Source organism: Phaethon aethereus (assembly GCF_964289735.1).
Source record: "Phaethon aethereus genome assembly, chromosome: 1".
Taxonomy (NCBI): domain Eukaryota; kingdom Metazoa; phylum Chordata; class Aves; order Phaethontiformes; family Phaethontidae; genus Phaethon; species Phaethon aethereus.
The window spans coordinates 40,541,074-40,554,308 of record NC_138575.1 but is presented as its reverse complement, the minus strand read 5'-3'; the positions used below and the strand labels follow the sequence as shown (position 1 = coordinate 40,554,308).

General features: G+C 42.0%; 1 protein-coding gene across 1 annotated transcript in view; it reads left to right on the top strand.

Annotated features, from left to right (window-relative positions):
• The window catches only part of CPM (carboxypeptidase M), a gene marked incomplete at its 3' end in the record, with an annotated part of 35,646 nt that overhangs the window by 16,653 nt on the left and 5,758 nt on the right, over positions 1-13,235 (top strand). The window contains exon 3 of the mRNA XM_082012606.1: positions 5,369-5,466. Within this exon, the coding sequence (XP_081868732.1) occupies positions 5,369-5,466 (98 nt within the window). The remainder of the gene's footprint in view (positions 1-5,368; positions 5,467-13,235) is intronic.

Sequence of the window (13,235 nt, the reverse complement as noted above, 5' to 3'; positions counted from 1 at the left end):
CCATTTCCCACAGCCTTCTCCTGGACAAACTGGCAAGATGCAGATTGGATAGGTAGTCTGAGAGACAGGTAGGACGCTGTCTAACGAGCCATATTTAGAGGGTGGTCATCAATGTGTTTTACTTGGGCTGGCAGCCTCACACAAGTGGGGTCCCCCGGGGATCCATACTGGACTCTACACTGGTCATTATCCAGATCATTTATGAAGATGTTGGGATTGAAAGCACGGTCACCACACTTGCTGATGACCTCAAACTAGGTAGTGAGGTGGACAAGTCAGAAGGGCAAGTCATCTTGAAGAGACCTGGACAGGCTGGAAGAGTAGGCTAGCAAGAACAGTACGAAGTTTAACAAAGACAAATGCCAAGTTCTGCACCTGGGACAAAATAACCAAAAAGCCCAGTACAGGCCAGGATCTGTGTGGCTGAGGAGCGGCCTTGTGGAAAGGGACCTGGAGAGCCTGGTGGATAACAAGCTGAACGTGAGTCAGCGGTGTGCTGCTGCAGCAGCAAAGGCAAATCAGATCCTGGGCTGCATCTTCAGGGGCATTACTAGCCAAGATAAAGATGTCATAATCTCACTCAGCGCACTGAGGCTGCATCTGAAGTACTGTGTCCAGTTCTGGCCCCCACAATTCATGAAAGATGTGGACAGACTGGAGAGGGTTCAAGGGGGGAGCGGGAGTGTGGCACAAAGATGATCGAAGGGCTGGAGAACCTGCCCTGTGAGGGGAAATACTGAAGGAGTTGAGGAAAGACTGAAGGAGTTCAGGCTTTTCTCCCTGGAGAAGAGAAATCTTGTGGGGGGGAACCTCATCACAGGATTCTAGTACTGAGAGGGTAACTACAAAGAGGATGGAGGTTCTCCCTTCGCAAGGAGCCACGTGGATAAAGACAAGGGGCAATGTATATAAGTTGCACCAGGAGAGGTTTCATCTCAACATAAGAAAAATTTTTTAGAGTGAGAACAGTCATTCACTGGAACAACTTCCCCAGGGATGTGGTAGAGTCCCCATCACTGGAGGTTTTCGAGATGCAATGGGACAGGGTGCTCAATCTCATCTAGACTCCCTTTCCCATGAAAGGTAGGACCAGATGATCTTTTGAGGTCCCTTCCAACCTGGTCCTTTTTTTTTTCCTATGATTGTTCTTGGACCTTGCATTCTAATGAGAGTCAATCTTTCTTCCTTTTCTCTCTGTCCTGTGCCTTTCTAAGTAGGGACTCCCTCAACATGGATCAGCATTACTGCAGTTCCTGCCCATGAAGTCAGTGGCAACACATGGCCAGCCCAGGAGGACTGTAGTCAGCATATTGCTTTTTCTGGGTCGAAGTGGACCTCCATGCAAACTTTTGAATCAGTAGCCTAGCTTGAGGGGCACTGACAGTGGGTCTGGTGTGTTGCCTAGTCATTTCACTTCACCACTTTGAAATGACAACAGTTCTTTTTCATAAACGAAGCTGTAAAGAACAAAGTGAAGAAAAGTAGAAATAAGTTTCAGAACAAAACGAACCAGGGAGTGCAATCCAGACTGCAACATCTACAAAGGATTGGGTTTCTTTCCCACTAGATCTGGAGATCAATTTCAATTCTCCATCTTAATTCCCAGTTTTTGTAGGTCTCTTTAGAATGCTGATCCTATACATGTGGCAATGCTAGAAAACTTAAAAAAAAGACTGGTCATTCTACTAGAAGCTGTGTGATCTGGCTCTGTTCCAATACATGTCTTGTTATTTGTCCTGAGACACACAGTTAGAAACACGTGTTTGTCTTGATAACTTGAAATATAGTTCACTAATTAGTTGAAGTCAGTTCTGGTTTGGCAGGGAGAAATGCCTTTTTGATATACATTCAGTTGAGTCAAAGCATGGGAGGTAGCTTAGCTGTTCACTTCAGGTACAAAAACAGAGTTATCTAGCCTTTACTGATTAAAGGAATCTTTATCTAAGTGATGAATCTTTTTATATGCAGTATCTTACTGCTGTATGGAAAGAAATCTTACGACATTCATGGGTACACTATCCAGTACTGCAGGCTGAGCAGACCCAGGAATTTATTTTAATTGTTAATGGTAGGTTTAATACTTCTCACAAGCTGGAAATGCCAGGAAATAATTGGTGTCTCAGTTCATGGGAGTGTTTATCATTTAGATGGCCCTAGCACAAACTGTAAACTGTCTAAACACTAATGCTGGAAAGACCAACTTAAATCAGTACTTAATGCTAGTCTATACTTAGCTCTTCCTTGTGTTTCCCATGAGTGCAATTTCGTAGTGATAGCAGCAGGAATGAGCACTGCTGATGGCAAGGCACTGGAAATCTGGTTGTTTTTTTTTTTTTTCCTAATCTGAAGTCAGAATACAATATTTGTTTCTGTCCTATAAGACTTTCTACAACTATAGCATTTTAGCTGTACTTGGACTCTTGTTGCTTTAGTGTATATATAATACTGAATCGGTGCTAGTGCTGCTATGGGGAAGTGGCTAAAGAATATGGCACTGTTATATATCAGCTGATGAGATGCTCCAAAACGTCCATACGCAATGGATGTGGATATTGTCATTGCTAGTAGTTGGATTTCAAATAGCCCTTGTGATCTGCTTCCATTCAAATAAAACTAAGGGCTAATCTTAATGTCTAGTTATTTGTGAAATTAAGATGCTTCATGTTCTAGGGACTACAATATTGTTTGGCTGCTGTGATTGGTGAGATATTTTATATATGAGATAATTATGTACAGAAAGGTAATATAAAATGTAGTAAATATATCGGTTGGTTTAATGTCCTGATCTGCACAAAGCTGTCTTACCTTCTAGGTCACTACTTTGTGCTTGTTTAGGAAATTATGAAGGATTTGAGGAAAATAATGCTTTTAACTGGCACTTGCTTCACTTTCTCTGAGAGGGTTTTTTACACGTAATTCACTGAACCTGTTTGCTCCAAGATATTTTGAAGCCCTGTCTGTGTGCTTGGTACTCACGCTGATAATGGGAAGTCCCAGGGATGAATGAATTTATAACTGTATAGAAGGCATATGTCTCCTCTGTAGGAAACAGTGTGTTTTATGGTTTAGCTGTATCCACCTCCATCTAGGAGACAGCTGGGACACCATCAGGTCTCCAATATAGGTCCTTTGCTACCTTAATCTTCCAAGTGTTGCATGTGCTCTTTGGCACTGCAGCTTGGTCTGATGGATCCCTAGGCAGGGCAGCTGCACGTTGCAGGTTCACAGTACTCGTCTTAAGTTTGGGCTGTGGCAGAAAGGTTGCAATTGCAAGTGTAAGCAGGTACGTTCCTCTTGGTGCAGCAGTCCATACGGCAATTGACAAGTTGGGCACCAAGGAGGGATGCCTGAAATTTCATTCCAGTAGAGGGAAGGAGAGCTGGGCAGAATGGCTTAGAGGGACATAAGGACAAAGAATCGTAGGAGTGCTCTGGAAGGACTTCCTTGGTACTTCATTGTAGATTGCCCCTGGATACAGCTATGGACACACTGCACAGATGGAAACTAAGATTATTTTTCCACACTTGATTATGAATAAAAGTAGCATGTTTTTTAATGACTAGGATTTTTTTCAGTTCTAAACATATACTACTGCAGCAAGACTTGTCCTCTATTTTCACAGAATTGCAGGATGGTTGAAGTTGGAAGGAACCTCTGGAGGTTTTGGAGGGGAGAAGGGCTAGGGTGGTGGGGATTGGTGGTTCTTCCTCTCCTTTTTGAAGAAGGACGTGTTTAAAAGCTGGCACCTCTGGTTTCTCAACTCTGTAACTTGTTTGAATTCTGTAAGTCTAGACTATTTTTTTTTAATGAAACAATGGCTCTGCATACAATAAAGACAAATAACTAGTTTCCTCACCAAAGCACCCACTATGAACTCATTTTTAAACATATGGATTGCTTGCTGACATTGCTACTGACCCTTTCATTAAAGGACAACATCTCACAGCTTTGTGCATAACATGGATATAGGAGTTAAGATCCCTGTCTTCTAGAGTGACTGCGTAAAACTAGGGGATCCTGAGACCACTCCTTGTTGAATCCGTCTGCTCTCAGTGCTGTCTTGTTGCTTCCTGATTCTAAGCCTGAGACTCTGATTCAACCTGTTAAGTGAGAAATTAGTTTGGCAACCACTGACTTCAGTCTTTTGCAGTTGTTTCAGTGCATCTTGTAGTGTTCCTTCTGTCCTCTTCAACTTTTTTCTCCCATTCCTGAAGGTACTGCAGTTGCCACAGTGTTTTTTTTTTTCCAGTTTCTAACTATGTGACTGGCTCACTGCAGCTTTACCATGAGGGTCATGGCTTCTACCTCTGGGAAACTGTTATGCTCCAGAGTTTATTTACCACGGCTTTGATGATCCCACAAAGATTTAGGAAATAATGCTTTCTCTAGTACTGCATCTAGCAGTACTACTACATTCTTCTTTCCTGTAAGTAACAATGATGACTGGACTTCTCTTGAGACAGCTCACAGGTCCCAACAAGACCTGTGTGAGAGCTGGGGACAGGCAGCATGCATGCAAGGTCTGGGCATTAGCAATCTATAGGTTGTGACTGCTATTATCAAGGAGCTGGTCCAGTTTCATTGCTGCCATCTACTGAAACTAGAGCTTTCTACTTCATTGAGCAGACTAGTGGGAAGCATAGTTTTGCAGATGAGATCTGAAATGCCACAATATCATTAAAAATAATAATAAAAATCACTCCCCTCCTTAAATGAGGGCTTCCAAAATGTTTCTTTATTTTGTTACTTAACCTGTGCAGCTTTAATGGTCCTAACGCTCTTTCTGTAGCTATTAATTCTTTCCCTGCTGAGTTTTTCTGGAATAGGTCTCTGATACAGCTCTGCCCAATATCTCCTGTTTTCTGAGCAGTAACTCATGAATGTGTTTTGGTTTTCTGTGTTGTCTTTGTATACAAAAAAGATGCTTGCTCTTTGTGATAATGAAAACTTCTGTATGTACTTCAGAAAACCCTTATGCGTTAATATTTTGGTGGTAAGAGTGTCTTATTTTAAATGCTCTTTAGTTGCATGGTGACTCTGCTTGACAAGATCTTGCTTACTAAACTTGATTTGAAAAATGTTTATTACAAAAAACCCCAAACTATTTTCTAGCACTGGTTAAATGCTTTTGAAATTGCAGGGTTCACTACACTCTTTTGGTCAGAAGCAAAACATATTTATTCCTATAACTAATTTAGCAAGTACTCACAGAAGAAAAAACCCACAGTCTACTTAGGACTGATGGGCCAGCAATGCAATATGAGAATTTGTACAGTGGTCTTAATGACCAACTCTATTTTTTTTCTCTAAGGTTTGAACGATTTTACACTTGTTTAAAAAAATGTCTTTTCCCCTTCCCCTCTTAAAGGTAGAGACCTGTGGGTTCTTGTTCTGGGAAGGTTTCCAACCCATCATAAGATTGGCATTCCAGAGTTCAAGTATGTTGCTAATATGCATGGGGATGAGGTACGTTTCAACTTTTGCAATGTCATTTATACCAAATACACTTACCAGACATTTAGAGTGAACGTCTCTCAGGCGTGTGCTACTTAGTATTGAGGTATGTCATACCTCAAAGAGGACCTAATACATGTGTATTCCTTAAGGAGTTTCAAGAATAAAGTTCCCATGTTTTGGTGGAAGGGCTTCAGGAGACCTTACATCACAGTGAAAGATCCTACACCTAAGACCTCTTTTAAGTAGAGCGCTTTGTCTTCTCCACGTGAATCAACCCAGAGGCTTTAACTTTCCTGGCAATGAGTCAGATGCAGTAGTTTGCTTGTACATTTTTATTGCCTAAGCATGAAGTATGACTGATGAATCTCTTCAAATAAATCCTAAGATTGAAAAATAATTGCTGTGAAGCACCAAATTATTTATTTTACTAAGAAAACTTCTCTTGGGAACCTTAAGATAGGAATACCTAGATTCACCTGAGATAACACAGTGAATACAAAACAAAAAGCAATTTCAGGCTTAACTTGCTCTGGAAAGAATGCCCACTTATTAATGATAAAGGAGAAAATGGTGATTATGATCCTTCCTGGTGTAGTACATAAATTTGTAACAGAAAGACTCAAAGCTTCACTCTTCTCTATGATCTCTTCTTGCTTTCTATTTCCCTTATTCTTTAGCTTTACCTAGTCATGTTCAGGATAAGTTTAAACTACAGAATATATTTCTATGCAGTCTTTAATGTGAAGGGTAAATAATGCAACAGAAATAGCAAAATTTATATATAAATGCTAGACTGCAAATTTCTAAAACTAAGAAAAACAGGTGTAGTTGGAAGTGTATCCTGTGTAATACAGAATCATAGAATCATTAAGGGAAGGACCTTTAAGATCATCAAGTCCAACCATCAACCCAACACCACCAAGCCCACTAACCCGTGTCCCGAAGTGCCACGTCTACACGTTTTTTGAACACCTCCAGTGATGGTGACTCCACCACTTCCCTGGGCATCCTGTTTCAATGTTTGACCACTCTTTCAGTGAAAAAAATTTTCCTATATCCAGTCTAAACCTCCCCTTGTGCAACTTAAGGCCACTTCCTCTATCCTATCATATGTTACACTTTACAAGCTATTGCTATTACCAATACTGTGTATGAGCACTTGCACGCCTACAGGCACTTGTGACATATGTGCCAAGAATTTTCCCCAAGTTAGACTAGTTTCACCTTGTTTGACAATGGCTATGCTCAAAGTGCTGCTGAGAGTCTGACTGCTTTGGAATTTAATTCTGTGTGGGAGGAAGCTGAGTCATGGTTACAAATGGGTACACATGTTACTGGATGCCCAAGATAGGGTTTGCAACTCCTAAAACCTGGCGTGTGTCAGCAGGGTAGTCCAGGGTGCCTGGGAACTGTGGCTCCATATGACAATCCCTGCAGGCTGCTGAAGGGAATTGCAAACCTATGGCTACAGATGACCCAGTTTTGGTGGGAAAGAGATGGAGGGCAGGACTCCTCCAGAATGGCCTGGCTTTCCAATCCAATATTACTGGACTGCAGAAGGCAACTCTTCCTATTGAAACTTCCACAATGAAGCACTCCTGCCATTATCACTGCCCAGCTGGATACGCATAAGGAACTTTGACCGTGGAGACACTCACTGTTTGCATATACACAGGGTCTGGAATTGCTGGAGAGCAGGCAATCTGGGTCACTGCCTAGGATCTAAATTTTTATATTGACTTTGTGAGGAAATGAGGCAAGACTATTTTTTTTTAAGTATCTGGCACTGCCTGAGCAGGGTTGATCCTTGAGCTGCCTAGGTACCATATAGCAATAGGTGCTATGCTACATTCTAGCATGTTCATTAGACTAAACATGCATCTAGGGAAGATTCTGGAAATAGAGCTATTCCTCCTTTTCAGGCCCTCATGGTGATATTTGCCTGATGTTTTTTGTGTGTATGAATATAATGCACAGTTGGTGTTTGTTTTTCCTATCTGACCATAAATGTATTTCAGATGGCAGGAAATGAATTCCTCATACAGAGAAGCATTGGAGAGCTTGAATATTTTTTCCCATAATCTAAGATTCTGCTGGACTAGTCACTGGGGAAAGATTCAACTACTCCTATAATATATTAAGCAGATAAGTTTTGCACTAACTGTATGACAAGCTTCAGCTTGTGTTCCACAGTCTTTCATAACTTAAAATTGCAGGATTATGGCTTCATTGATCTAGTTAGGTCTTTTGTGCTTCAGTGATGCTTACCATAAATGGTACAAAATGAGAAAAGTTCTGTTCTCAAGTGTTGCTTGGTGATGCTGCCCTTCTAACCTGTCATTATCACACAAATGACATTTTTCTTTTTTGACTCAGCTGGCTGGCTGCTCCTAAAACCTAAAAGTTGAGGGGAGGAAGCCCTGAATTGCATGTGTGCAGGTTGTTCACACATGCTGCTGGAAGAAAACCTAGGTTATTTGGAAAGCTGCCCAACAGGGAAGTTCTAATAAAATAATGTGAGTACACAATACTAGGAAGAGAGTATTTTTTTCAGAACTGGAAAGATATTTTTTTAAGTAGGTTAATTTTTCTTGATACTGTAAGATGTGACCAGCCAAGGTTTTGTGATCACCATTGCCAAATAGAGTGAACTTTTGCCCCATGATCCCCAGAGATGCAACAGAAGGCTTCTCCCATTCTTTGTGTGCCTGTATGAAGTTGGACACCATTTTTAGCAGTACTTTCTGTTTAACCTAAGTCAGATTAAAACGGTAGTTCAAGTCACTTGCAGCCACGTGAGGCTTTGATTAAAGTGGCACTAATAGACTGCACAAAATGCATAAGCCTGTGAAATATTAATAAAGTCTGCACTGAGGAAGATGAGGGAGAGGTTGCCTGCTGTTCTGGAGCAGCTCTCAGCCTAAATTAGGCAGCAGCCTCCCTTGTCCCAGGCTTGTACTCTTACTTGAAAGATCCTCTCTTCCTCAGTGTGTACACTCACATGTTCCTCTCGGGGGAAGAACACATTACACTTAACATTGACCACAACCAAACCCCCAAACACTCCTAAGTGGAGCAGAAATACCACCTTTTGGCCAGCTGTTCCGGTGGCTCGAGTCCAATCTACACAACTGAACTGTAAGATCTAATTAGAAGGCTGTTCCTAAACCAGGTATATCACATCAGGAAAACTAAGGAAAAACATGTCTGAACAAAGTGTAAATGACCTGTGCATTTCTACTTGTTGCCTTTAACGTATTAAGTAGACGCCTTCCTTAACTGTGTGCAGCTATAGTGTAACTGGGCCATCACAAGATAAACTGTTTCCCAGGATGGTAATGCTGATACCAACCCTTTTCTCCTAAATCATCCGCTTCTGATCACTTTCTTTTCTTTAATGTAAAAGTATTTTGCCTCTTTCATTATGTGAAGCAGAGCCTGTACTGATAGGCCTGAGCTAGCCTATGTGAAAGGATGTGTTTGTCCTGCTGGCTTATCTTGTGATTTAAGTTAAAGCAACTAGACCCTATTTTCCATGTCATTATAGACATAGTCGTATCCACAGAAGGGTTTTGCTGAGATACAGTAACTTGTATGACTGAGAACTGGGGTTGGTTTATTTGTGATCAATATAATCGGGGCTTAAACCAACCAAACAAAAAATTAATGAGTCTTGTGTAGAATTTCTCACTCTCATTTCCAAAAAAATGAATGGAAGCTGCATTTACACTATCAAAATACCACTATTAAAAAAAGGCTTGTTTTTTTAATCACTCGGGCAAAAAGTCATGTCCACATGCTATACAATCTGCTATAAGGAGTTTTCTTACATCCTTTGTACTATGCAGTATAGTATGGAAGAGTTGAGGCAGGGAAACAGATATCTACTCTAGAAAAGAGAAGGGGGTGGTGGGGAGAAATATTTCTTGTCGAGGGAACTATTTTCCACCTGGCTTCAGTATCAGCTGATGTGATGTAAAGAAGGTCAGAGGCACCACAGATTTCAAAATTCAAAGCAAGCAAACCTATTTGCTAACCTCAGACTTTAAAAAAGCTGGATGCTGCTGAGATCTCTTTCAACACAGGGCTGCTGCCTCACCCCAGTTACCTTTTTTCCTTATCTTTACTCCCACTCTTCTGAGTGGGAAAAGAAAAAGTGATCCATTTCTCAGCCAGGTGAAGCCTGTGCTAAGAAGCCTGAAGCCTGTGGCGTTTGTCCAGGTGGTAACATCTTACGCCAGTTACTAGTTCAAAAGCAGGCTTTATGTTGCTATTTCCTTCACTGATAAACCAAGGAACTGCAATTCCCTGTCATGCATGTGTTAGTTCTCATATTTCAGTAGTGATTGCTGCTATGGAAATAAATGTATATGTGCCAAACTGTATTTGCACAAACAGTTGCTTTAACACTGGTGTATTTTAGTAAAGAAGGACAAACACAGTTTGGTGTGTCACAGCCATACATAATAATTAGTGCTGTACAAGTGTTAAAGAACATCTTGTAAGTGTGGCATTTAAGTGGTAAACCAGGACTGACTACCGGTTTCTCTGCTGTAACTCTGCTTCCTTAGGTGGGGTTGTGCCTGGTATGCTATGCTAGGTCTGTAGAGCAGTCAGGGCTGGAGCAAGGAGACTGGCAAGACCGTGTTGCTCTGAAACAGGTCCTACCTGATGGTTTGGATCTTTCTTTCAACATAGTTCAACTTAAAAACCAGGCCATGTTTAAGGAAAGAATTTTAATCATAAAAATGGGCAGAGTCTCCGCCCATAGTCCCCTGGTATTAGCTCTCTATCATGGGGTAACAAAGGTATTTTAAAAACAGGGGTGCTGCAGTGAAGTGTTACAGTGCAGGTGCAATTGGAGCTAACCCTAATCTTACCTTCTTGGGTAAGCCCTTCAGTAGCAGAGTAGGGTGCTGACCCAGCCACACCAGGAGCAATAGTCAGCAAGTTTAACGGGTATGTCTACAGAAATGGTAGTCACACCCTTTTCTAAGGTGTTGATCCATGCCCTGACACATGCATGCTTCTGCATTCAGGACTTCCCCTGAGGATCACTGAAAGCCTTTCCTGATGACTTTCTCCCTTTGGGGCACACAAGGAAAGTGCACAGAGGAACTTAATATCTAACTGTCCTTAGAGGTGAGAGAAAGGGTTTTTCCTTTGCTTTTGTGTCACCCCTTATCTGAGCTACAGCAAAACCATACATCTGGGCATTGCCCTTGGGGTGCTGCAGTTAAAACCAAATGTTCATCATGTCTTCTCAAAGCCCCAGAGCACAAAAAGGCTGTCCCCTGCTCTCTACATCTTTGTATTAGACTACAGGCAGGTTAAGTTGTCTGTCCTTGAGTTTATTGTCAGCAACCTATCTCCACTGTGTCCAGATGCTTTATCTGAAGCTCTAAAGTAAAAATAAATTTCTCGTAACTTTTCTCCACAGGTATAGATGACCTCTCTAGTAACAGGGTAAAGCTTGGCTGGCAGAAGGTGCCTACCAAGGGCTTGATCAAAACTTGACCTATACTTTCCCAGAAACGAGAACTTTCCTTTATCCTCCCCTCAAACACTTCCAGATGTGCTTTCTCAAGAAATGCAGAGTACTCCGGGACAAAATAAAACCACTCCTCTGTCACCCCTCCAAAACAGAATGGTAATAAATACTCTCCCCCACCGGGGAATGATCAAAGTACCAACTCTGTGATGGTGATTAGCTGAATTGTTTAATGTACTAAGTACTCAGGTACAACAGCAGCTATACAAGGAATCCTATAAAATAGGGTCAGTTTTTAAAATACTGTATATGTAAATAAGTCTGGGTTTAACTCAAGTGCAAAGAATGTCATCTATGACAAACTGGTCAACTCCCATTCTTTAGAAACATTGACCTTTTCCACCACCTTCTCTGGTTGCTTTTCTTTACCTTTTTCCCCTTTCCTGTTTCCTGCTGCTCTACCCTTTCTTTTCTGTATGTCTTTTTGTCAGGCACTGAAGAGAAGTACAGTAGGAACAGAGGCACTCTTCCAGTTCCTCCAGAGAGCAGTCCAGTCTTGTCTGTAGTTCAGCTCTCTCTGTGGTAGGGCTGTTCTTGTTGCTTCTGAGTCTGCTTTATCTTTCATGCCCAGGGCCATGATTTGGCTGACTTTTCTCCTCTCCTTTCTTGCTCCCACTCTGCGTGCTTCCCAAGAAGGTCTATCTGTTCTATCACCCAGAGCTGTAACCAAGCTGCCTGTACAAGACAGGTTCTGTTGCTGTCGTGGTTTAACCCCAGGTGGCAATGAAGCACTACCCAGCTGCTTGCCACCACCCCCCCGCAGGATGGGGGAGAGAATCCGAAGGGTAAAAGTGAAAAAACTCATGTGTTGCGATAAAGACAGTTTTAATAGGGAAAGCAAAAGCTGCACACACAAGCAAAGCAAAACAAGGAATTCATCCACCACTCCCCATGGGCAGGCAGGTGTTCAGCCATCTCCATGCATCATACGTAATGGTTTCTTGGGAAGACAGAATGCCAAAACTCCAAGTGTCCCCCCACTTCCTTGTTCCCCCAGCTTTATATGCTAAGCATGATGCCATATGGTATGGAATATCCCTTTGGTCAGTTGGGGTCAGCTGTCCCAGCTGTGTCCCCTCTCAACTTCTTGCGCACTCCCAGCCAACTTGCTGATGGGGTGAGGTGAGAAGCAGAAAAGGCCTTGACTCTGTGTAAGCCCAGCTCAGCAATAATAGAAACATCCCAGTGTTATTAACTCTTGTCAGCACAAATCCAAAACATAGCCCCATACTAGGTACTAGGAAGAAAATTAACTCTACCCCAGTCAAAACCAGCACTGTTCCATCCCTTCTTAGGTTTCACAGAGTAAATTTATCAAACCTGTAGAGCAGTCTGCTTTCATGTACTCAGGTGCTGTTTTGAAAGATACTGGCAACAAAGGAAATTAGGTGCTTTTTCCTCCTTGTCAAAGCCAATTTGCTGTAGTGTCTAGCAAAAGAACTGCTTAGTTATTGGTACAGTAAATGCATTTGTGTAACACAGCTTCCCCTAGTAGATTACTGGATGGTGGCTTGCAGGAGACCACCAGGAGCTGACAAGCAAGGATTAGAAAACTTAGGAACAAATCTGCGGGGAGGCAGAGTGGGAAGAGATCCTTCTTTTTCCCCTGTACAAACAGCATGGCAGAATTGCTCAAGTACCAATTCGGAGACCGTGGCTGCCTTCAAGTATGACACTTAAAATGGTGTGTTCTGCAACTTAGTGGAGTCATGTTTGGCAATACGTTGTTTGTTTGTTCCTCCTGCAATAAACAGCAATTGCAGGCTAACTGGCAAGACATGGTTTGCTCCCAACCTGAAACAGCGGTTACATCCAGCTCTCTTTGTCCCATCATGTACTAACCCAGCTCCCACAGGCAGAGCTCCTGCTGGACAGTGTCTGTGTTCCTGCTTACCTTAACCCAGAGCAGGATTTGCCACTCAAAACACACCAATGTAAAAATTCAACAAGATATTAGTGCAGTAAATAGCTGTGGATAAATATTCTTTTTCCCCTGCCTGATTTCACCTTAGCCTGTACCAGTCTGAAAGCAAGAAGATGTTTATCTGCGACACCAGGTTCATCCAGTAATGCCACTCCGTGTTCCTCACTTTAGAAAAAAAAAAAAATATCTTTGTAATATTTCCACTTTAGTGGTGTAAGATTCATTCTAAAAGATACTGAGACGCTGTAGCTCTGAACTGGAGCCTGCAGTGATTTACCAGGCTTTGTTCCTGGAGATAAAGTA